Genomic DNA, 22,772 nt, shown 5'->3' on the forward strand with positions numbered 1-22,772 from the left:
GCTTTCGCTTAATTAATTAACGCTACATTCTATTATCCGCGCTGAGCCGCAAAAAATTTATCCGATCCGGATTTTGAGGCCATTAAATTTATAGCGCCGATGAATTATTCATTTGGGATCGCAGCGATTGTGCAGCTATTCATACCTGCGTTATTAAGTCGTCGACGATGGCAGTGCGAGTGTAATGCGCACACGAGTGTATACACGGTGTGAAAGGGGAGTAACGATAGTTTTATACGGCTTACTAGTTTGCTAATTAATCGCGAGCTGTATGCATGAGATAATTTTACGCTTATGACGCGATCGTTTGATGTTTGAATCGTTTGGGAATTACCTTTTTCACTCTTCTACACAGAGGAGAATTCGCGGTATCAATTCGTCAGATCTGCCCACAGAAAATCAAAACACGGTCGCTTCAATCAGTGCAAACCTACGAGCAAGCCTCTAGCAAAAATGGTTCACCTATATCGCTCCAGCGCGAAGTAAACCGCATTTCACGCAGCGGCTTAAAAGCTCTCCCCGGCAAACATCAAAGAAACCAAAAAAAAAACGAAACACGCCTCTCAGCCCAAATACCTTTCGAGCGCGTAATAAATATTCCCTTTGAGCGGTGTAGGTCCAAACACATAAAGAAATATGTTCGCCGTATCGACTCAGAGGGGAAATTTTAAAGAACAACTCCCATCTCGTAAAAGTCGAGCGTAAAGCAGCTAATCAAAACAAACGCGATATTCGCGCGAGCACGCTAGAGCTCGAAGTGTGTGCATTGGAGCAGTGGGGGGTCGTAGTTACCGCAATCCGAATCATCATTAACTAAAACCGTGAATACATTAAGTCGAGGATGCGGAAATCCCAGCTGCGCAAGGCCGCTTGCATTTTTAATTAGAGTACTGGGCCGTAGTTCGAGCTGCGTGTGCTGCTAGTTTGACGAAATGAAGCTTAGATCTTGTAAAATAAGTTGAAAAATCAAATAGATAATTTTATTGTATAGTTTACACGATTACTTCTCCGTTAAAACCATGGCAAAATCACTTCTAACATAAATCTAAAAGCCTCGGATAACGGATACTCGTAATACAGTTCTCGCGATTAATCACCCGGTTAGCCTACGACTACAGCGCTATTTATGGGGGGCCCTGATAGTCGAACGCGCGGGGATAATAATTACCAGCGACTTGGCGAACGGCAGGTGCACGTGCAAGCTTCGTTACCGATTCGCGAAGTGTCGTGCACTTCGGCCGGATGCGCCAAAGTCGATCTAACTTCCCGAGTTACAGGAATCTTGCAGCTCGGCGCGAGTTTACCGTCGCGGGGAGAAAATCACATTGGACGTGTCAAGTTTGCGCGCGCACGCTTCGATTTCAACTTTGTACTTTGGTTATTTTTTTTTCTCCACGATTTTCGTCCCACTATTTAATGCACTGACGAAACTTATTTACTGCGACGATGAAAACGTCACGTTCGGATTACTCTATTGTTTTAGATTAAAAACGCAAGTTTACTGTCTCTTCCCATCGTATTCGTGCTAGCATGATCCGAAGCGAGATTCGGAAGCAATTTACGCGGCTTCTAATTGAAATTCCGCATGCGAGTCAACTTCGATTCTCAGAACGTGTACACATTAATCGCATTCGTCTCGCCATTGTATGAGGCACGCGCGGGATCGTTTGTGGCTGGTCAAAAATAGCTCTTAATTTTCGCGACTACATCGCGTTCCAAAACCGAAATAAATCGATTACACCCCTCACACACAAACACACACACACACACACACACAAGGCATAATAACCATTTAGCGACAAAAGCGAAAATTCAGCCTCGATGCCGGAGAAACGAGCATCGCTTAAAGCGCTAAAACCAGCACGCGACGTAACTCCTCATTCAGAGCTCGTAAACCGCTAGCACACAAAGCCCGGCTCTCGAAAAAAGAGGAAAAATACAAATTAATCCATTGCGAGCGCGCGCGCATAAAAGGGAGAGGATCGTGGCGACCAGCGCGCGTTTTCGGGATTCCGCGACGTCCACGCCAATTAATTATGCTCGCGTATACAAAGACACAGAGAGAGAGAGAGAGAGAGAGAGAGAGAGAGAGAGAGAGAGAGAGAGAGAGAGCGGAACGGCTCTCGTATACGAGCGCACGCGAAACTCGTCGGGACAAAACGGTGAAAAGTTGCTCGATGTAAACTACTATGCTACAGCGGTAGAGTGGTGAGGGCTTTTAATTGAAACTTTGCGATAGTAGTTTTGCGTTAAACGCCGGAAACTATATTGTACACGTGCGCGGCGATTAACGCTCTGCGACTCGGTTGTAACTTCAGTCTCATTTGTTTGTTTTTTTAATTCGTCTATGTAGAGCAAAATAGTTAAAGGAAGAAATTTGCCAAGCGAAACGTCTAAACTCGCCTAATAACGCGACTCTCGCGCTCGGCTAAGCAGAGATATCGTTCCGCCCAACATCGCGCAGAATCAGGGAAGTTCGATGTATCCGAGGGAAGCTCCTCGGCGCGAAAATGAAGCTCCTCTACAAAGAGAGAGATAGAGAGAGAGAGAAGACAAAAGTCCGCGAGCGGAACGAGTAGGCATTGTATGCACTCGGGAAGTCCTCGACTAATAAAAGCATTTCCTTCAGCTCCTCCTCCCTTTCTCTCTTTCTCTCACACTCTCATCCCGTCATTCTTCCCGGCGCTCCTCTATTTTCCGGCTCGCGACAGCTGCCTCCCGCTGGCATGCATTTACGCGGCGCGCTCGTGCCATACATCATGCACGCGTACACACGTAGCTTATATAAGCTCCCCGTATCCAGAAGCGTCGCCTCTACACACCCTCAGCACACGTACACGTACGGGATAGTCGCTTCCACCTCTGGCCTCCCGTATACGCTCTCGGATCTTTTTAGCATTATTGCAGAGGGATAGGTGGAATCGTAGCGCGGAGAAAATAGAAGCGAGAGGGAAAGAAGAAAATCCCATACCGTCGCGCGCTGCACACTTCGCCGGCGTTCGAGACTTTTCCGAGCCGCTGCAGGCTGCGAGAAAATGCCGGGGATGTAGACACACACTCGCCGAGAGAAAGATCGAACCATCGCGGGGGAGATGTCATTATGCCGCTGATGCTATTGCTCCCGAGAAGCGCATCAGGTGCAGCGCCGTTATACACTCATCGAATGTTTATGACTGATTCGTATACGAGGGCTCTCTCGACTGCTCCCTCGGGACTCGTATCGGCTATGGAGCGCCTCGCTCTCGCCGAGTGTAATAGACGTTGTTATTTTGCAGTGTATTGCATTACATATATATATATAATATATATATATATATATATATATATATATATATATATATATATATATATACGCGCGTCTGTCGCGAGCCTGACCTCTTACTACTTATAAAATCGCGAAAAAGGGACAGTTATACAATCGAACTTTGAGGAATAGGAACAGTGGCAATCGGACAAAAATTGAATTTTCACCTCTCCTGCCGACAGGCAGGCCGGTATTAAAACGGACCCCCGAGAGCGTGACCCGACTGCAGCATAGCGCCGGCGTAACAATACTCACATGCGCGCACCGAACACGCTCGCTGGCTTCCTTCAAGAGCCGGAATACGTGAGCGCAGCTGCGCCAAAGGGGCGAATTTGCGTCCTCTGCAGGCCCGTACGTGCTTCTCTCTCTCTCTCTCTCTCTCTCTCTCTCTCTCTCTCTCTCTCTCTCTCTCTCTCTCTCCCACTCTCTCTCTCTCTCCAGACTGCGACATATATATGCTGGGCCACCGCCGGCAGATACACCTGTTCCCTAGGCAAGGCTACCGTTAGCGACTATTATACCAGGCCGGGGACTGCTGTGTAGCGCGTAAATTCGCATTCCCGTCGCGGACCATTTTAATTAGCTTTGAAGGTATGGAGAACAACGCCCCCGGTATCTGTGACCGCGCACGACTGCCGTCTCTGTTCGACGCCCTTGGAAGCGCGAAAAAAGCTGTGCAATCGGTATTCTGGATGACGCGGTATATATCGAAGAGCAGAGGTTTACGGCGTATACGGCGATTTAATAACCTCGCGACTATTATACACCGACTGTTACGCGAAGTTTGTAATGAAAAGCGATGAACCGGCGGGGGATTAACGACTGCGGGGTATCGGAAAAGCGAAATGTTCATGCCACGCAATAACGGCTCTATAGTCGCCTATAGGTTTAACGGAACTTGGAAATCGTTTTACGGTACACGCCGTATATTTTCGGTGGGCGAAATTCACAAAAAAAAACGAAGAAAATAACAGTTTTTAATTTCTTCGGGGACCCGATACGCGCCGTGAGAAATTCTAATTCTAAGCGCGTGAAGAGCTGCTCGCGTTGCCTAAGTCCTATGCTGAAACTTTGGGATAAGACCATGCATAATGCAGCCAGGCGCGTTCAATTCGCAAAAACGCTGAAATATCCCGAAGTGGAGAATATTTTTGAATTTTAAGCTCCCCAGCCGAATATATCCGGCTTTTTCTGTATAATCTACGCGTGCTCGCCTTCGTTAAGCTCGGAGTCCCCGAAGTTTCCAAAAATGTAGATTCTCGCGAGTTCTTCGCAATACGATCGGTAAAATAATAGAAGTGTGAGGCAGCGTGGAAAATCGAAAAAAAATCAATAAAACGGAACGCTGAAGCATCACAGGGAGACAGATTAAGCGAGGTAAGAGAGAGTTCTAGCAAGGAGAGAGAGGGGGAGGGGAAAATAGCAAAGAGATCCTTGACGTGCTCCGAATGCAGTACTCCCGCATGTCCGAGGTTTTACGAGACACCATTTTTGCCGGAATCACTTGGGCGTGATGCGCGAGCGGTTCACAGGCCTTTTCATAAAGCTCGTAAAACGCTTGCACCTTCTTAAGCGAAAGAAAGATATATACGTATATAATACAGTTCAGCCGAGCGTCAGCTCTCTTTTATACGGGCCGATGCATGACGGAACGCGGGATATTCGAATCGCTCTGCGCTCGAACTTTACGATTCGCAGCTGAATAAATTGTTCAGAGGGCAATACGGGGAACAGCTTTTATCGAGGGATTAACGGACGCGGCCTTAGGAATACGTGAACGCTTCGTATAATTTATCCGATGATCGAGTGCAACAGGTCTCGTATTCACGCGGGATAATTTAATTATTTGTTGCGTGAAAGTGTTGCTCGCAAACATTAACGCAAGCTCGCCTGGTTTGTTGTAGTGGAAAGTATTTCCGGCTACGGGAGCAGAACGATTAATGAAAATCGCTGAAGAGCCACAATTTTCACGGCCGTTTACTATCTCTACGCTCTAGTTTCTACCATTCGATATAATTTTTTGAGAAAAAAAAAGCAGATTTGTTTTTCGTTGCGATGAATCAAGCATCCTCGAAAAGCCGTAAAATTAATCCCATTGGCCGACTTCCTGGCGTAAACGCGGAAAAACACTTAAACACAGAGGCCACTATATAAGTCCTAATGAAAACGTAATTAGTCCGGCAATTTCATAAAGCTCCCCCAAACTAAAGAAAAAGAAATTACTAGGCTCGAGCTAAACGCTTCCGTATACATCAACGCACACCAGGGCTCTCTCTCTCTCTCTCTCTCTCTCTCTCTCTCTCTCTCTTTTATGTCTCGCGACACGAAGGCCATAAAGCCATTCACACGACTCGTTCTTTTGCATATCTATTCACGTATACGGAGAGAGCTTGCAGCGGCTGCTGAGCTTAATTTGACTCGACCGCAAGTGCGACTGCGTCGTCTCAACAATTAAGAAGTCCCGTCGTCGTTATAACGAGCTCGACGACGTAGTTAATTCGAGCTATTCTTCCGAATGACGCGGCGGTGAAAACATGTAGGTTGTAGAGCTGCTGAGCTACGTTTTATTTGACAAGCGTCGACCTCTCTCTCTCTCTCTCTCTCTCTCTCTCTCTCTCTCTCGAGTTACGCAGTGTAGCGAACGCTGTTCTGTGTTAATATTTACACTATGATCCTTTTTTCCGCCAAATTGCGGCCCGTAAAATGTTTGCCGTAAGTTTCGAGAAGCATAAAAGCGGCGGCTCGACCTTATTGAAAAAGTCGTAAACGGCAGCCGACAGGTGGAGGAAAACAAGCCATCGTGTACTTCAGCCCGCAATAAATAATAGTGATAAATACCTGTCCCGGCATTTCAATTATACTCCTAAATACACAGTGTCATTCCTGTTCCCCGGTATACTTATCTAATCGATACCGTAATACACACCGCTTCGAGTGTTATTTTCTTCGACTTTCACCGCGACAGTTTTTATTTCCAACTGTTAGCCTCATTCCTATAACCATGACCCGATTACTCGCCAACCTGCATAATAATCTCGTTCAACGACGGTTTAAGTTAAAATTTACCAAATAAAGCTCATAAAGTACGGCAAAGCAGCAGCTGGAGCATCGGCATAGGAAGATATCGAACGAAAAGCGTGCGAAGCGCGTCAATCTAATTCTCAATCATTGACCGCGTGCGGTGCGTCCAGTATAGCCACTGCCGCGATCTAATTTTCGCGCCAGACGAGCTTGCAGCGAGCGTATAGCCACGTAATTTGAATTTCGCGAGCGTTGCCCGGCGTCGTACGCTCGCGCGCGTTATTATACGCGCGGGCACGGCGGCCGGCATGCGTGTCTGTCATCGGTCGCGGTTTAACATCGTGACGCGGCGCACACGGGCTTAGGCGCACAATGTCCCGCCGAGCTCAATCAGCTGAATCCATCGGAGAGGGCTATGCACCGATACCCCGCTGCGATGCTCTCTACGATGCTATCCGGCAACAGCTGATGCCGAGAGATTGCGACGTTCGAGCAGCTGGTCGTGCGGTCTTGCGCTTTTATTTAAATCTTATAAGAAAGTGTGCATCGGAACGAAGCAGTTTTGGATTGGAGCTTTCCCACTTCTTAAATTCTCCGTATCTCTGGTTAGCGGCGATAGATGGCGCACAGGCACTTTTCGGTTTCCCGAAATCAGCATATGCGCGATAAGTCTAGATATATAGCGGTGTACCACCTCTGCCGAGACTGCCTTGTGGGCTTTGCTTAGTCGGGCCGCACATGCTATAACTGATCAGGACCGTTCTTTGAATGATCAATGTGCAGGAGAGGGAAAGGTCACACACTGCCTACACAACTATACGACATTAGGAACGTATAAGAGTGTTTGGTTGTGTGTGTGTGCGTCTGTGTGTGGATATCGCGGCATGCCGAGCTGGCTCGCCTCAGCAGCGAATATATATTCTAACTGCTTATTGTTGATCGACGAGAAATTAATGGCGATGTACCCTCTATAAAAGTACAGAGCATCACACGCATGTGCATTCACACCTCGCAGAGAATGAACTTGGTACATGACACAATTAGCATGTATCGATGATTTATTTACGGAATATAAATCAGTGATAGTCCTTCTATACTATATGTATACATATACGTACTTCTCCAAATATTAGCAACCGCAGTCCACCACGCTAATTAATTCATAACATTAAACCACACGGAGTTGGAAAATGCCGAGCGATCGTCAATGCGGATATACTCCAGGTCGAACAAAGCAAGTGTTAATGACGTAGCAGCTGAGTATCGCGACGACAGTCCGCGCGGATCATCATAGCTCAAAGCAAACATAACTTGAATAACATCGCGAAGCTAGAGATAGATAGATAGATAGATAGATAGATAGATAGATAGATCTTTATTTTGCTCAAAGCAAAAAACAATACAATTCGTTGAGATCACATAAGACTGTGTCTCATACAAACTAACAAAGAGAGAATATAAAAATATAATTACAGCATTTTAGAAGGTAAAATTGTTTGTCCTACACAGATTAAAATAATACTTTGGTAAAAATACCATCACAAAAGAAATCACATTTAGTCATGTTAAATATCACAGTATAAATTATCACAATAAACCTTTCTAACTTAACGCTGTACACGTGAGGTTTGGTCATAGACCTATCTGTATTGCACCTTTGGTATCAGAGTAAATAATACTGAAAAATTATTACGGCCTATAGACCGAGTCAGACTAGATTAAAAACGCAGCGCCAGAGGACTCAGAATCATCACGATTCGATAGCCAGCAGATGTCGCCGCAGTGCCCCCTTGGAGAAGGCGAGGGATGGTAGGTTTCGCAGGGTAGTAGGGATAGAGTTCCAGAAACGAGCACCCTGGACCTGGAAGGCTCTGGCCCCGGTCTCGGTGTTCACAGTAGGTATGCTTAGTTCCGGAGGAACTCATCTGCCGGAAGGTCTCGGCTTGTATTTAACGAAAAATGAGGCCAAGTACCCAGGTTCACCGATTCGAATCACCTTGTATAATAAAATGACCTCAAATCCTTCTGGAATCGGTGCGTAGCCATTCTAGACGCCTCCGGTAGGGACTAATATGTTCATCCCTTCTAACCCCGAAGATGAATCTCACACAAGAATTGCTCAGTCTCTGTAACCGTATTCGTTGTTCGTTAGACGCGTCCAGGATAGTCAGAATACAGTAGTCCAAGTGTGGTTGTATGAGTGTTTCGACTAGTCTTCTGCGGAGAATCTCAGTGGTGCAGCCTCTGATAAACCGCAAGCTATACAGGGCTTTGTTGACTTTTTTCGTAATGGCATCCACTTGCAGTTTCCAAATAAGTTTACAGTCTAATAAGATTCCCTGAGTGAAGGAGCAGTTAAATAAATTAAGAATAAATTCGCTAATAATTGGGAGGGCCTTGACGACCACCCCACACGGAATACCATCGACACCCCTCGCTTACGAGGAAAAATGAGATATAGCAAGAACGACGTCGCTCATACTAACAGGGCTAAAAGTAAAGCCCTCCTCGCTTGCAAGTAAGATAGTGTCCATTGCGTTATCTATATTTTCGAGGGGTGAAACCGATACTCCCGCGAAGTGCTCATTCAGCTCTCCCGGCGTGAAACCGAAAAACTCCTCCTCCGTACGCCCAGGCAGGAGGCTGAGATGACGCATTACCTTCCATATATTTCTGTTTTCATCAAGAGCGTCTGATAGTTGTTGGCGAAGGAAGGATTCACGCTCTAGAGCAGAACGCAAGTCAACCTCGTTGGTGAGTCGAAGAACCTCATCGGAAAGCTCCGCTCTCCCCGTGCGCTCATAGCGTCTGAGTGTAGCATTGCGTTTATCGATGAGGAACCTCAGCTCTGATCCAGACCAGGGAGCAGATTTCTTACGTGGGCAAACCGTTTTCAAAGGTGCCAATTCATCAATTGCTAATTTTAAATTATTATTAAGAACGGATAAGGCACCCTCCAGGTCGGTTTCGATGGAATTCATGGCTGTCCAGTCACAACAAGACAGGAGGTCAACCAGACTAGATGTGTCTATGCGTTTGTAATCACGGTAAGAGAAAGTGTCACTCACGGGAGTCGGAGCGTAGATGTCTAGCGAGACATCTATGACACAATGCTTGCCGAAACTAGGCAGCCACTCATTCCCAGAGTCCAGGATCGTGTCGTTTTCGTCGGTCATGATAAGGTCAATCCATGTGTGAGACGATGAGGTTACCTCATGACATACATCGTTTTAGATTCAAATATGAATTCAAATATTTTTCCCGAGCTTTCTCGTTTTTTTATGTTTAAATGATATACAATATTAACAATACGATCTATAATATTATCAGGTATATTAGATAAGCAACTTACCCTGGGCCCAGGATTCCTTTTCCCAATTCACATTATAGTTGTAAATGCTTTTCTTCTTCTCTTTAGTGCTTTTATTCATTTTTATTAATGTACTAAATTCAAAATTTTCTTAATCGCTATCCGTATCGCTGTTAGAAATAAGCACTGTATCTGCTATACTTAGATCAGAGGTATCCAGGTCCAACGTACGATCAAATATAATTTGTAGTAGGTTTTCAATTAGTGATAAGTTATTTATTAATTTAATGAGAGTTTGGCGTAACTTTAACTCTAGCTCCTCTGTTTTATCCTTTTGACTTAACCTGTTTTTGCACCAAATTACTAGGTTATCTAATGGTGTTTTGCTGGCTTTTACAATAAATTCAATATCACGCAACTCGTTTACTTTAAACGATCTTGAACTCTTCTCTTGATCCGAGATGCTTTCGAATACTAATCTATCTTTCAAGCGTATTAATAAACATTCTTCTTCATCTAAATAGTGTAGACCCTCGGTTATTAAAACGATAGTATTCATTTGATAATCTATTACTATTATGCTTGTATATCCTGTATGATGTTATTTTCAAGGTTATAATAATTCTTATTTGTTCTGTAAAATTTATAAATCGAATAACAAAGCATCACATAATTATACAAGAATTACAAGTAGATAGATTACTTACATTGCAATGTAATGAATGATGAATTTGTTAAAAGTGAAATGGTGAACACAGAACACAGTGCACTGCTGCTAACAGGAATCGAGTGGCGATGACGAAAGATCGAATCTTTAAAACATTCAAAATTGTCGACAAAAGACAAGATGCACACAGCACGCTATCGGCGATGTCGTATAGCTTAAGGCGTTGTGTACGTATAGGCCGGTATACTCACATTTGGGAAGAGTCAAAAGTTCGCGGAAAAAGTAGTCAAGCTTTTTGTCCCGTGGCGTTATGGCATATACGTGTATTTCATAGGCTAGCATGTTACCTACTGGTGGTCCTAAGTGAGGTACAATACTTCAGAGTTTCATACGCGGTAAGACAACCGAAATAGCTGCGTTACTGCTTGAAGTTAGTGCAGAAAGAGAGAGAGAGAGAGAGAGAGAGAGAGAGAGAGAGGCAGAACAGCTATGTTCGCGTTGTCGTTTATTTAGAACGGTTGGAATTGAGCGCGAAGTTCAAATTTTTTATTTAAAAAAAAACTTATATTTATGGAAAGTTTCGTAAATCGCCAAAAAAATCGCTGGGCAAGTAAGCGAATCGCCACTTAATCGCCAGTCGCCAGTCAAGATAAAAAAATCGCCAGCACTTACCAAAAATCGCCAAATTGGCGATAAATCGCCACACCTGGGCACACTGATGAGGTATGATGATGCGTGGGACCATGCCGGATGATCTGAAGAGATAACTCTTCAGACAGACGCTTCATAGTAGCAGCGTCGTCTGAGTCAGACAGTAGGTCTGAGTTCAGATCACCCATTATGATCTTATGACTAAATTCGCCGCATAAGTCAAACAGGTCTGAGTCCTTTTGCATCGGAATTTTCGGGGGCCTGTAAATGACGCCGAGAAGCACCGGAGGTGAGTCGCCCCTTTGTACGCTGCAAAAAAGATACTCTGGGATTCCAGGTTTTCCTAGACCCATAGTGTCGGAAGAAACAAGTTTTTTAATTTTTAAACCACTGCGTACAAATAAGGCGACGCCACCCCCGTTTAAATTTCGGTCCTGCCTAATGATGGAATATCCCCCGATGTTAACCAGGCTGTCATCCACAATCTGACCCAGCCATGTCTCCGCGAAACCAAAGATATCATATGAGGGGCGCTCTGCTAGAAAATCGCGAACGATCCCAATGCGAGCCCTGAGCGAGTTCACATTGAGAAAGCCCGCCCTCAAGCCACTCCAAGCACCCGGCGCATTGTGAAGGGGCCTCGCCAGTCAAGTAGAGGGCGCGGATGATGACGACTGTATGGATGTTAATGCAGATGATACAGTCGACAATGATGGCGACGATGCTGGCAAAGGTGCATCCGATTTGCTTGCCAGGTCCGACTCCTGTCCGTTGCTTGAGGTGTCAGTGTTTTCGTCCTTATCAGTGACAGTCATGCGTGTATTCGGTCGTCGAAGTTGTTTCGAGTCGGCCTGACACGCTGTGAGAATGGCCTGCAAATCGGCAGCAGATGCAAACACGTGCGCGCGCTCGCCCCCCCCCCCTGCGCCTGGTCAGGAACCTGCCACCCGCATGCCAGACATATTTGAAGCACAGTCCCTGTGCTTGTGGCAAGAGAGAGAGAGAGAGAGAGAGAGAGAGAGAGAGAGAGAGAGAGAGAGACGAAGCGTTCAGAGTGAAATCCGCGCATCAGATCGAAAGCTCGGCAAAATCGAAGGACAGTATATAGCGCGACAACGGCACAGAGATATATAAAAACATGAAAGAGAAATTGCCGGCGTATAATGTATGGATAAAAAGAGCAGCGCAAAAGTCGACTGCACAAAGCGAAAAGAGAGCTACAGGGGGTATGAAAGACGGTTATCTGTCGGCAATAGTAGCAGTAGCAGCAGCAGCACGGAAAATCGGGTCAAAAAGAGCGGCCGAGTGACAGGAGGCGAAGATACGAATAGAGAATCACTGAAAGAGACAGAGCAGAGCACTGCATCAGGCTGCACCAGTGGTAGCCTCGGCCCGGTGACAATGCCGCTGGATATGTATCCCCTAAACGCGCTCGCCTGCGCATCTTTTATAATTGCGAGCAGGGCGCGTGCTAATTGGAAGCTGAATTGCTCGCGAGTCTATAACACACGCGCGTTAAAAACAAAGGCGGAGCGAGAGGGATGTTGATTAGCTGAAATTGTCGCTCGGGTCTCTCTCTCTCTCTCTCTCTCTCTCTCTCTCTCTCTCTCTCTCTCTCTCTCTCTCTCTCTCTCTCTCTCTGTTTGGAAGCGACCATCTCGCTGAATATAACATACTTGCAAGTGCAGTGTATAGCGACATATACATATCGCGGGGCTATTTTAGGGCTCTCGCTAATGAGAAATTCATACATCGCGCATAACGTTAACGTATGTGAATTCAATTAGAAATTCGAAGCCCGATGCGGCCCCGCATTGGCGTATTGTGCCTGTCTCTCGGTATTGACGGGCTACGTCAATTGTGCAGTCCGCATTTCGCGAAATGTATACCACACCTACGCTCTCGAAAGCTCGACTACTGGCCTACATCATATCGGTATACAGCTGAGAGAAATATGTGCGTACAATATATTATTACAGTTACGATGGACACATTCGAATGTTTCCCAGTATAAATTTCTCCGCGGTGCGATTCGATGCAGCAAATAATAATCGCGCGTGTCTGCGCGTAAACGCGTGTACACAGCGGTGCGAATATGTTTTCTTCTTATACATATCTTTGCGCTCGGGAAATATTTGCGCCGAAGTGCGCAGCACCTCATCAAACAAGAATTATTTGAACAGCTCCTCGAGGACCTTCCGATGATACACTAGACGCGAGAGAAGGAAAATAAGAGATGAATAACCTTATACACGGAAGCAATTGTGCTCAGCTGGCTGCATATAGTTTACGGAGTAATTCCGACCGACATGCGGGAAAACTTCAGTGCGCGTAACAGAGACTTAAAAACTCGACCCCTATCCTCCGACAAAATAAACACACAGCTTCAACTCGCGCGTCAAACTCTCCGCGATTACAAAGCGCGAAAGAAATACGCAACTCTACGCAAAGCCCGGTATCTAAACTCGTGAATTCATAATGCTATCTTTGACTAATGCATTAATGCCAACGTGAGATAGTCGCTCATACCTGCACACACACCACCCTCTCTCTCTCTCTCTCTCTCTCTCTCTCTCTCTCTCTCTCTCTCTCTCTCTCTCTCTCTCTCTCTATAGCCTTTTTCCTGGGCGTCGCGGAATGCGAGCACGAATCGATAAGGCGCGTGTGCCGTAGCATATATTCGCCGCTATCACGGCGGCGGCGAGCGCTTCCTCCTTTCCTTCACCTCGACTTCCGCGCGCGCCGGCGATTAAAGATGCAAGAGTTAGCCTCTAGTGCCTGCGTCTGGCTTTACGTATACTCGTGTGAATGTGCCGCGCGGGAGACACTCTAACCGACCCTCGTCGATATTTGAGCGTAAGTATATGTAACTCGACAGATAGGCCACGATATGACGCCCGGCAAGTGTTATTCTTTCGACGTCCGAGTTATCGCTTGTTTGTTTGGATCTTATTTTTTATCCGTTATCTCTAGGGTTTTTTTTATTTGGGTGAAACTCGTGGAGCGAGATAGCGCGAGGAGATCGTTAATCATTGGTGTTTTTGGAGTTGATTATGCGGACTGGAATATTTCTCGTTATCCGGTGTTACGAATGAAGGCGGTGAGTGCATAGCCGCTGATATAGACTTCGACTGCGGCGGCTTCTAAAATTAAAAAGCTCTACACAATGTTTGACTGCTGGAAATAGGCCGTAATGAATCGTTACGAGTCGGATGAATAGAAGCAGTTTCCCCTAGAAAATTCGATAATCCCTTTGACGAGTGCGATCGACCACATAATTAAGCCGTAAAACAAAGCGGGGCAAAGCAAAAACCAAACAAACGCACAGACACACTATGCGGCAGGTCAAAAAGCCCTCCTCCTTCTCTCTCAGCGCGTTAACTTCCTAGAACGTAATAATTTCACTTTCCCGCAGCTCTCGCGCGAGTGGCATATAATTTGAAGCGCGAGGCATTTTATCGCGAGCGCTTGGGTGTACATTTTTCACGCAAAACGTCTCGGCTTAACCAAGTTAAGCGTCGCCGCGTGGGTGTATGTTTTTTTTTTATTCCAGCACATTTTAGCCGTTTTTCCAGTTACATTCGTCCCTCTCTCTCTCTCTCTCTCTCTCTCTCTCTCTCTCTCTCTCTCTCTCTCTCTCTCTCTCTCTCTTTGTTTCTGTTTCCCTCGAGCACGGGGCTTTGCACGTTCGTAGGGCGAATCGATCGCGCTGCTATAGAGTTCACACGGCGAGGTCCCCCGCGCTCGTGGTTAAGCAAACTCGAAAAACGTACGATGTGTACGCGCTGGCTGTTTACTCTGCAGCGCCCCGCTAATTTCCCGGTTGGCCGAAGCGAGCGAGCGCCGGACCGACTTAGAGAGCGCGCGCGATTTGTTATATCGAGCGCCTTTTTCTCTTTCTCGGAGCTGCTGTTTTTACTGGGATGTTTGTGCGTTTTGAATTTGGCGGGTTTTTCCGAGAAGCCTATACTTACTGAGAGAACGTATGATTAACGTTTTTAATGTCTGTTGAAAAATAAAAAAAAATGTTGTCTTTCTCCCTCAGCTTAAACTCACTAGAGACGATAGGCGGCGCACAGGCACTTTCCTGTTTTCCTCATTACAAATCGGCGCGCCGAGTCGAGATATAGCGGTGTGACACCTATACGCCAAAACTGCCTTGTTGGGTCGCTTATTCGATAACTGATGCCTTCAGAATTATTGTGAATTTATTGTGATTTATGAATTCATTAAAAACTGATTCAGTTTCGGATATGGATCATTAATAACGTAATCAACATTCTTGTGGTTGATACGAAGCAGACAAACAAACAATTCAAAGCCACCAAACTCAGCACTGATTCGATTTCTTTCTCATTTCATTTCCCTCGCCTTTCAAACCGAGCATCATCCACACAGCGCCACGCACGCATCTCTCTGTATAAAAAGCATATTATTCACGCCGAGCGTAAAAATTTAATTCTTCAGCGCTTCACGCAGCGAAAAAAGCAAACTTCATTATTGAATGCGTGCGCGCGCGCGAAAAGTTGGCTCTCTCTAGTGAAGGGCAATTTTCCTCTTGGCGTCGCGTCGGAAGCTCGAGCGCCGCGTATAAAACAAACTCGTAAATCCGCCGGTGCAAGCGAGCGAGCGAGCGGGGGAGGGAGAAAAAAAATTGATATTTTTTTTCTCTTCTTATACGCATTCTCTTCCTATATCGTAAAAGCGCTCGTGGATACATCGCCAATGAGCCTTCTGATTCGCTTTTTATCGTTTCTCGAGCGAGCGCGCGGAAAAAACCAACCAAGCTCGGATAGGATAAAGCTATCAAGCGCGATTTTTAGCCTTGGCGAGAAGGATTAGACAGTGAATCGACTGTAGAGATAGCTAGGCTATACAAAGTACAAACACGCAACGATCGGGCAAGTTCTCGTTGTTATTATACTTCACACGCACGAAATTTCAAAATTTCCCGAAAAAAGTACCGGTTAACCGATCGTCACAGCCACCCACCTATAATAATCGCACTAAAACTGCACCCGCTCTTAAAAGCTCGGCGCACTTCTCTCTCTCTCTCTCTCTCTCTCTCTCTCTCTCTCTCTCTCTCCCGCTGGCGACGAAATTAAATTTACGAGCGAAGCTGTTCATTAACGTGTCGCACTCGCTTGTACCGCGTACATATACTATTATATACGAGAGCATCGGTCGCGCGCGCACTGGCCGGACTCGACGCTGTTATATTGTAATTTAATACCGCCATATAGTGTGCAGCGCGCGCGAAAACCCGTTGGGTAACTCGAGTTTGTTAGGCCGCGAGGATATGAAATCGCAAGTGTCGGTGTTCGATTGCTCTCGGCGCAGCCGTGTACTGCAGTGTTTACGGGCTCGCGTAATCTTGTATGGCGCGAGATGCAATAATAGTAAGAATACGACGAGCGATTATATGCGTGCGGAGCCCGTTGTTTATTGAACGTTTCGCGCTCGAATCGTTGATACCGTCGCAGCTCGTTTATGTGTGTGCGGGGAGAGAGAGAGAGAGGGGGTGATGCGTATGGTGCGCGGGTGTATCGGCGAGAGGCGATATTCTTTCTAAGATTTCGCGTAAAAAGAATATTGGATAATCTTGAGTTTCAAATATATTCGAAAAGGAAATCTATACCGATCGAGTATAGCGATGGCCATCCAACCGTTACTGTTTCATAATCACGCAGTCCAACACGCGCGGCCGATTGAATTGACGAGTTCATACCGTTAAAAATTAGCTTGAAGAAGTGAAGTAGGTTAACCCGCGCAGCAAATCAATTAAATTCACTCGCTCTCTCGCGCCCGAACTCTTGACTTATTCATCTCGCATATCCAATAAACAGTTTCATTACAATAATAATAGACACACAATCACACACACACACACTCACACACACACACGCGTGACCCCAATTAATTACCCACATCGCCACATTAACCCGAATCCGACTCTACCAGACGCTATACCTATACGAAAATAGACCTGCCCTCCCAGTGTAGTTCGAAACCTTATTTTATCAATTTCCACACCGAGCGCGCGAGACAAAGAATTTCGCGAAACTTTGCGCGCAGACACACTTTGCCTCCATTAAGTTCGATGGGCACTTTAGTCGCGCTCGCGCACGCGAAAGAAGCGCGCGAGAACGAGAATGAAGTAGAGTTTCGAAAGTCCCCCTCGTCGCCGCCGCCGCCGCCGCGTCGACTAATCATCCAATTACTTACTACTTTTAACTGAATTCCCGCTGGTGGTCGGGGAGATTCTTGAAAGACAAAAGTACGGGTCAACAACGCGCCCAGCCCTCGAGATGCCGACGCAGGCAAAAACGAGCTTTTTTCTCCGCAGCGCGAAACCAAAGTGCTGCATACTCGCGCGACTATGACGAGACGTTGTTGCAGATGCATAACGAATGCAATGTCGACTATATTCGAAGACTCACGCACATCGATATCGAATAATCGAAGAAGCACATCCTCCACACTATTTCCAGCGCGACTCATCTCGAATTCATTCGTATCGCGCAAGCTCTCGCGCCGCGCGGCATCCTGGAAATCCGTATATCTGGCGCGCGCGCATACATTATGCATGCGAGTCTTGCGAAAGCGTCGCCTGTGTATAATAAGTAAACATCCCCGGCGTCCAAATCCCCAACCGATCAATCAATCAATCAATCGATCGATCCATCTTTCACTTTCCCGAGGCTTAGCGCGCAAGCCTTGTCCGGAAAGTAAAAGCGCGTCGAACGTTTATTCCAATCATGCCGTCGGTGCAGCCCTCGTAAATAAGTCGAACAGCCCGAGAGAGAGAGAGAGAGAGAGAGAGAGAGAGAGAGAGAGAAGCTCCGCGCATACAGTCGAAAAATCTCTCCTGGGAGCAGTCCACGCGCGTTCTATGTAAATTCAATGCCAAGAGCGCATACGCGCTCGCGGAACCGAATCGCGGATGCAGCTGCTTTCTATTCGCGAGAAATAAAAAGAGAGAGAAGTTGTAGCGACATGATTAAACGCCCTGCGCTCGCTCTATAGTGAGACGTGTGTGTCTGACGCGTGGGCGTATACGTAATTGCGCGGCTGTATTATTATCGTCGCATCCGACCCACGGCGGTGTATACAGCGCGCACACGCACACTGCGTCGCACTCCGAGAGAGAGAGAGAGAGAGAGAGAGAGAGAGAGAGCTCCAAACTTCCATCTCGCGCAGCGAGCCATTATATCCGCGGCGCAATTTACATAGGATAATCGCGCGACGACGGCGGTGGCGTCGGAGAGGGATGTGTAGCTATATAACGTGCGGCTCTCTCGGTGTGTACCGCGCGCAAGCGTCGCAACTTATTCCGACCGACGCCTTCGCGCGCTACTTATGTACGTGGGCGCGGCTGTGTATAGTCTCCCTCGCCAGCAGCGGGGGCGAAGATAATCCTTCCGTAACTGTCCGGAATGCACTTTGAAAAATGACTCGCGGATTCGCTATATTGTTTCGATTCTATTTTCCTACCCTCATTCTCGTTGTTGCCGATGATGATCTCGGTCTTCTCGAAGTCCTCCTCGCGCAGCAGGTCGAGCGGGTCCTTGGGCAGGAAGACGCCGTCGATCGTGGGCGCGGAGGGGAAGCCGAGGATGCCGCCGTAGCTGTTCCACTGCTGCACCGAGATGGTCTTGGCGTCGACCTGGCGCATGCAGGCCATCACCTCCGAGGGGCTGTCCTCGAGCATGCTCGCGTTGCATTTGCAGTCGTTGACGAGGATGCGCGCGACCTCGTTAGCCCGCTCGGCGCTCATGAAGCTCCAGGGCGCGTTGAGGGTGCCGCTCTGGAGGATGCCCCGGCGCACGAGGCCCCGGGTCACCGGGGACATGAGGTGCAGCGAGACCGAGCCGCCGCCGGCCGACTCGCCGAAGATCGTTATGAGGTTGGGGTCGCCGCCGAAGACCTTGGCGTTGTCCTTGAGCCACTTGAGCGCCATCGCCTGGTCCCAGAGGCCCATGTTGCCGGGCGCCTCGTCCGAGGCCTTGCCGAGGTAGTCGCTGAGGTAGAGGAAGCCGAACGCCCCGACCCGGTACTGCATCGAGGCGATGATTGCGTCGCTGCGCGCGGCCATCATGTCCGCGTCGTAGACGTCGAGGGTCGCGGTGCCGGTCATGTAGCCGCCGCCGTAGATCCAGACGAGGATCGGCATGCCGTTGAGCGAGCGCTCGGTCGACTCGCCGCCGCCCTTGTGCCTGAGCCGCAGCTTCTTCGGCACCCAGAGGTTCATGTAGAGGCAGTCCTCGCTCGTGTTGGTGTTCGGGTTCCACATCTCCTCGCCCTCGAAGCCCGGGAAGTACTCGTAGCGCTCCTGCACGCAGCTGTTGGGCAGGAGCGTGGCGTTGAGCACGCCGTGCCAGGGCTCGAGGGGCTCGGGCTTGCGGAAGCGCAGCGGCCCGACGGGCGGCTTGGCGAACGGCACCCCGTAGTAGACGTGCACCTCGCGGTCGAGGATGGTGCGCGAGAGGCCGCGCATGAGGCCGCTCGTCGTCTCGACGATCAGCGGGTCCTCCACGTACTCGCTGCCCATGCCGCTGATCTGGCGCGCGCGGTGGTTGCCGCCGCTGATGTGGCTGTGCGTCGCGCCGAACAGGTCGTCCTGCTCCTCGGCGCCGCTGGCCCGCGCTGCCAGCAGGACCAGCAGCAGCAGCGCCGGCAGCCTCCTCCCGGGGCGGCGCATCTCTGGCACCGGCTGCAACAAGTTGCCCTCGAGCACGACGCGCCTCGAGCTGCCCGATCTGCGCGCACTGTGTGTGCACTCGCAGCAGTCACTCTCACTTTTTACTATTCCGCGCGGCTGGCTATGTGGTTCAAGTTCAGCGAAGTCTGAGGGACGGTAGCGCGCTCCGGCGCGCCGACGTACGCGCGCGCATCAGCTCTATGCTATGCTGTGCCGCAACGACGCGCGCTCTGGGCGAGATGGGCGAGAAATAGGGAGAAAAGCTCTGCAAGCTCTGATAGACTCTTTCGAATCTTTGCGGCGGGAGACAGCGAGCGACGCACACGCACGGAGTGTAGGATACAGCGCGGCGGCCAGCGTGCCGCGATGCACGGGGTCGACTGATCGCGCCCGTGGCTGCGAGGTGGTCGCGAGTCGTTCTCCCGCCTCTCGGCGCGCACTTCGCTCCGTCTCGCTCTCGCTCGGGGCGGCCGGTGGTGGTGGTATCGCGCGCGCGCTCTTGCAGAGAGAGAGAGAGGGACGTTGTTATAGATACAGAGAGACGCGTACGTGTGCGCGCGAGCGTTCTTACACACGTCTTCTCTTTCTGCCTGCGCGTGTGTAAAAGCGGAGGTCACCTCGCTGATGCCACTTTGCGAGCCGTGTGTTATTGCAGCGGCGGCGAATTGGGTTTTCCGGAATTTTCAAGCGTTGTAACGATGAGGATTAGCGGAAATCGATTATTCTTGGAAGCTTGCTACGGGTGTAAGAACGCGCCTCGTTAACGTCGACCACGACGCGGAGTCTCTCGTACGGGCAAAGTAAACAGAGCCGCGGCAAGAACAGCCAAGAGTGCGTGTGTATACCACCGTTCGAGGTTCGAATGAAAGAGCCGAGGGCAGCGGCGAAATACGCTGATAAGAAAAAAAGAGAGTCGCAGTAGTGTGCTGGTAGTGCGGGTCGTTCCTTTTTTTCTCTCTCTTTTCCTTTCTTTTTTGTAACGAGGCGCGACATCGATTTCCCGAGCTGCACACCCGGTGAATGGGCGATTTAGGATGAAAATAGACTTATTGTGAGCCCCCGTGAAAAGAAAAAGTAGCCCGAAGCTTGATCGCGCGCGAGCTTTATTATTCTTCCTCTTTTTTTCCGGCTGTATTAATAATCACCGATTGCTTTTGTGTTCTATGTGCTCCTTTTGTGTTTGCGTATTGACTATTTTCTTTCGCATCCGAATCGTTGAAATTTCACCCCCGGCAAAAGCTCTTAAGTGTGAATTCCGCAGTAGTAACGGTACCGGCTCCGTTCAAACGGTCCCGTATCGCGGATCTCGTGGATGAATTAAGCGATCTGTTCGAATCAGCCGAGCCATTGCACTCGGGCAAAACGAGCAGAAGAAACTCCCCTCCATCTCGATCTCCGTGAGAGAAAGAGCATAACTGCGAATCTCAAGGTACGCGTCCACTTATACACCAAGCTCAACGACATCGCTCATTGCGGCCGTGAAGCTCTGTGCAGTGCCAAGAGCGAAAGAGAGCAGCGAGTAAAATCAGCGATGATCGCTCGGCGGCAGCCGCACACGGATCCTCCTTCTCGAGTGAGAGAGTGAGAGAGAGAGAGAGAGAGAGAGAGAGAGAGCCATCAAGCTGGGCCGCGCTTAACGAGCCACTTCCGCTGACGATTGGGAGACTGTACGCTCGATGTATCCTATGTGAAAGTACGACGTCTGGCCGATCGTTGCGGGGGGAAAGCGCGCATCGCAGCGAGCTCGTTACGCGCTCTTCAGTCGAGCGGCAAATGCACTTTGGACGCGCTGCAATTGTTGATTCAATACTCTCTGTGCTACCGCTCTGTACACTATCTATACGCCCGGCAGGTGCCGGCGGCGAGAGCTATGCTGGCACCGCTACCGCCGTCAGCCGCAGTTGCGCGAGCTTCAAAGGTCACACGCGCGACCCTCGACGCTTTGCTGTATATAATGCTGCGTTGCGCTTTGACCGCTGATTCTTCTTTGCTCGGCTCGATTTTTCGTGATGATTTGAGTTTTATCGTAAATATAACATAGTGCGTTGGTTTTTATAAACTTGGGCAGTATTTATGCGTAACGGCGATTGCTAGCTTATCGACGAGGCTGGCAATTATAAGATAGTGTTTCAAAGATCTGTATATACGGATATCTATTGGACACATTATGGTCGTCGGAGATTTCTCCCTGGTTCCCAACTGATTTATCGTTCTAATGTCAACTATAATACGCAAATAAATCGGAACTCTTACCCTCATAAACGACCTAATACCTATACTCGTGGAAGCGGCGAGCGTTGCGTGCGCCCGCCGTCGTGCTCGTGTGTGCTCTCGATAGAGAAATAACAGAGAGAAAGCTAAAACTGCAAAACTGAAGAGCGAAAAAAAAGCACGAAGCGTTCTCGCGAATTTCATTTCGTGCGCGCGGAACGTCGATGTAACGCGCGAGCGTGACGCTCGGCTGTTTGGCGAATTTATGTCTCACTGTTTGTGGTTTGAATTTTCATCCCCATACACCTGCCCTCGACCGCTTTTCGTTTTTATATTCTCCCATCGCTCGTTGCGTGTATGCGCATACGCGCGTGTCTATTTTGCCGCGAAACTCGTTCGACCGGCTATTAACTAATTGCTTTTAGCACCGACGCGTCGAAACTCGAATGTAATGTGTATGCGCGCAAGCTCTCGGGTATAACAAAGCTCGACGAAGCGGAGAACCGCGAGAGCTGTTCGCGGGGAATCTTTTTTTTTTGTTTTGCTTCCTTGTTTGCGTGTACTCTATTAGAGGGAGATGCTTGATTCGCGGCGGAGATGAATATTTTTCGACGAGAGAGCTGGGGGCCGGGAAGAGATGGGAGAATTAAAAAGGCTCTGCGGTGATCCGACAGCTCATGATGGATCGGGCGCGTGTATTCGCTATATAGCGGGCTTGCGGCTTTCGGGCTCCGCTTGAGAAAATTAATCGCTCGCGGATGGTATGGTACAGCTATTCTTTTTTAAATTAACAATACCATGATTGAAGTAGGAGATCTTTAATTATAACTTTTAATTATAACTAATCGACGTTATATAATTTCGAGTGTGTGTGTATATATATATATATATATATATATATATATAG

General features: G+C 48.3%; 1 protein-coding gene and 1 long non-coding RNA gene across 2 annotated transcripts in view; both read right to left on the reverse strand.

Moving 5' to 3' along the window:
* The window catches only part of LOC100121967 (acetylcholinesterase 2), a 114,935-nt gene extending 94,884 nt beyond the window's left edge, over positions 1-20,051 (reverse strand). The window contains exon 1 of the mRNA XM_001605518.6: positions 18,448-20,051. Within this exon, the coding sequence (XP_001605568.2) occupies positions 18,448-19,654 (1,207 nt within the window). The 5' untranslated portion in view covers positions 19,655-20,051. The remainder of the gene's footprint in view (positions 1-18,447) is intronic.
* Positions 9,663-11,872, reverse strand: LOC107980942. Its single transcript, XR_001729072.3, has 3 exons — positions 10,554-11,872; positions 10,343-10,447; positions 9,663-10,269 (listed from the first exon to the last, which is right to left on the reverse strand). It is a non-coding gene; the product is annotated as an uncharacterized LOC107980942 (long non-coding RNA).
* Positions 20,052-22,772: the final 2,721 nt, after the last annotated feature.

The sequence above is a fragment of the Nasonia vitripennis genome, chromosome 3 (genome assembly GCF_009193385.2).
Source record: "Nasonia vitripennis strain AsymCx chromosome 3, Nvit_psr_1.1, whole genome shotgun sequence".
In the NCBI taxonomy this organism is placed as follows: domain Eukaryota; kingdom Metazoa; phylum Arthropoda; class Insecta; order Hymenoptera; family Pteromalidae; genus Nasonia; species Nasonia vitripennis.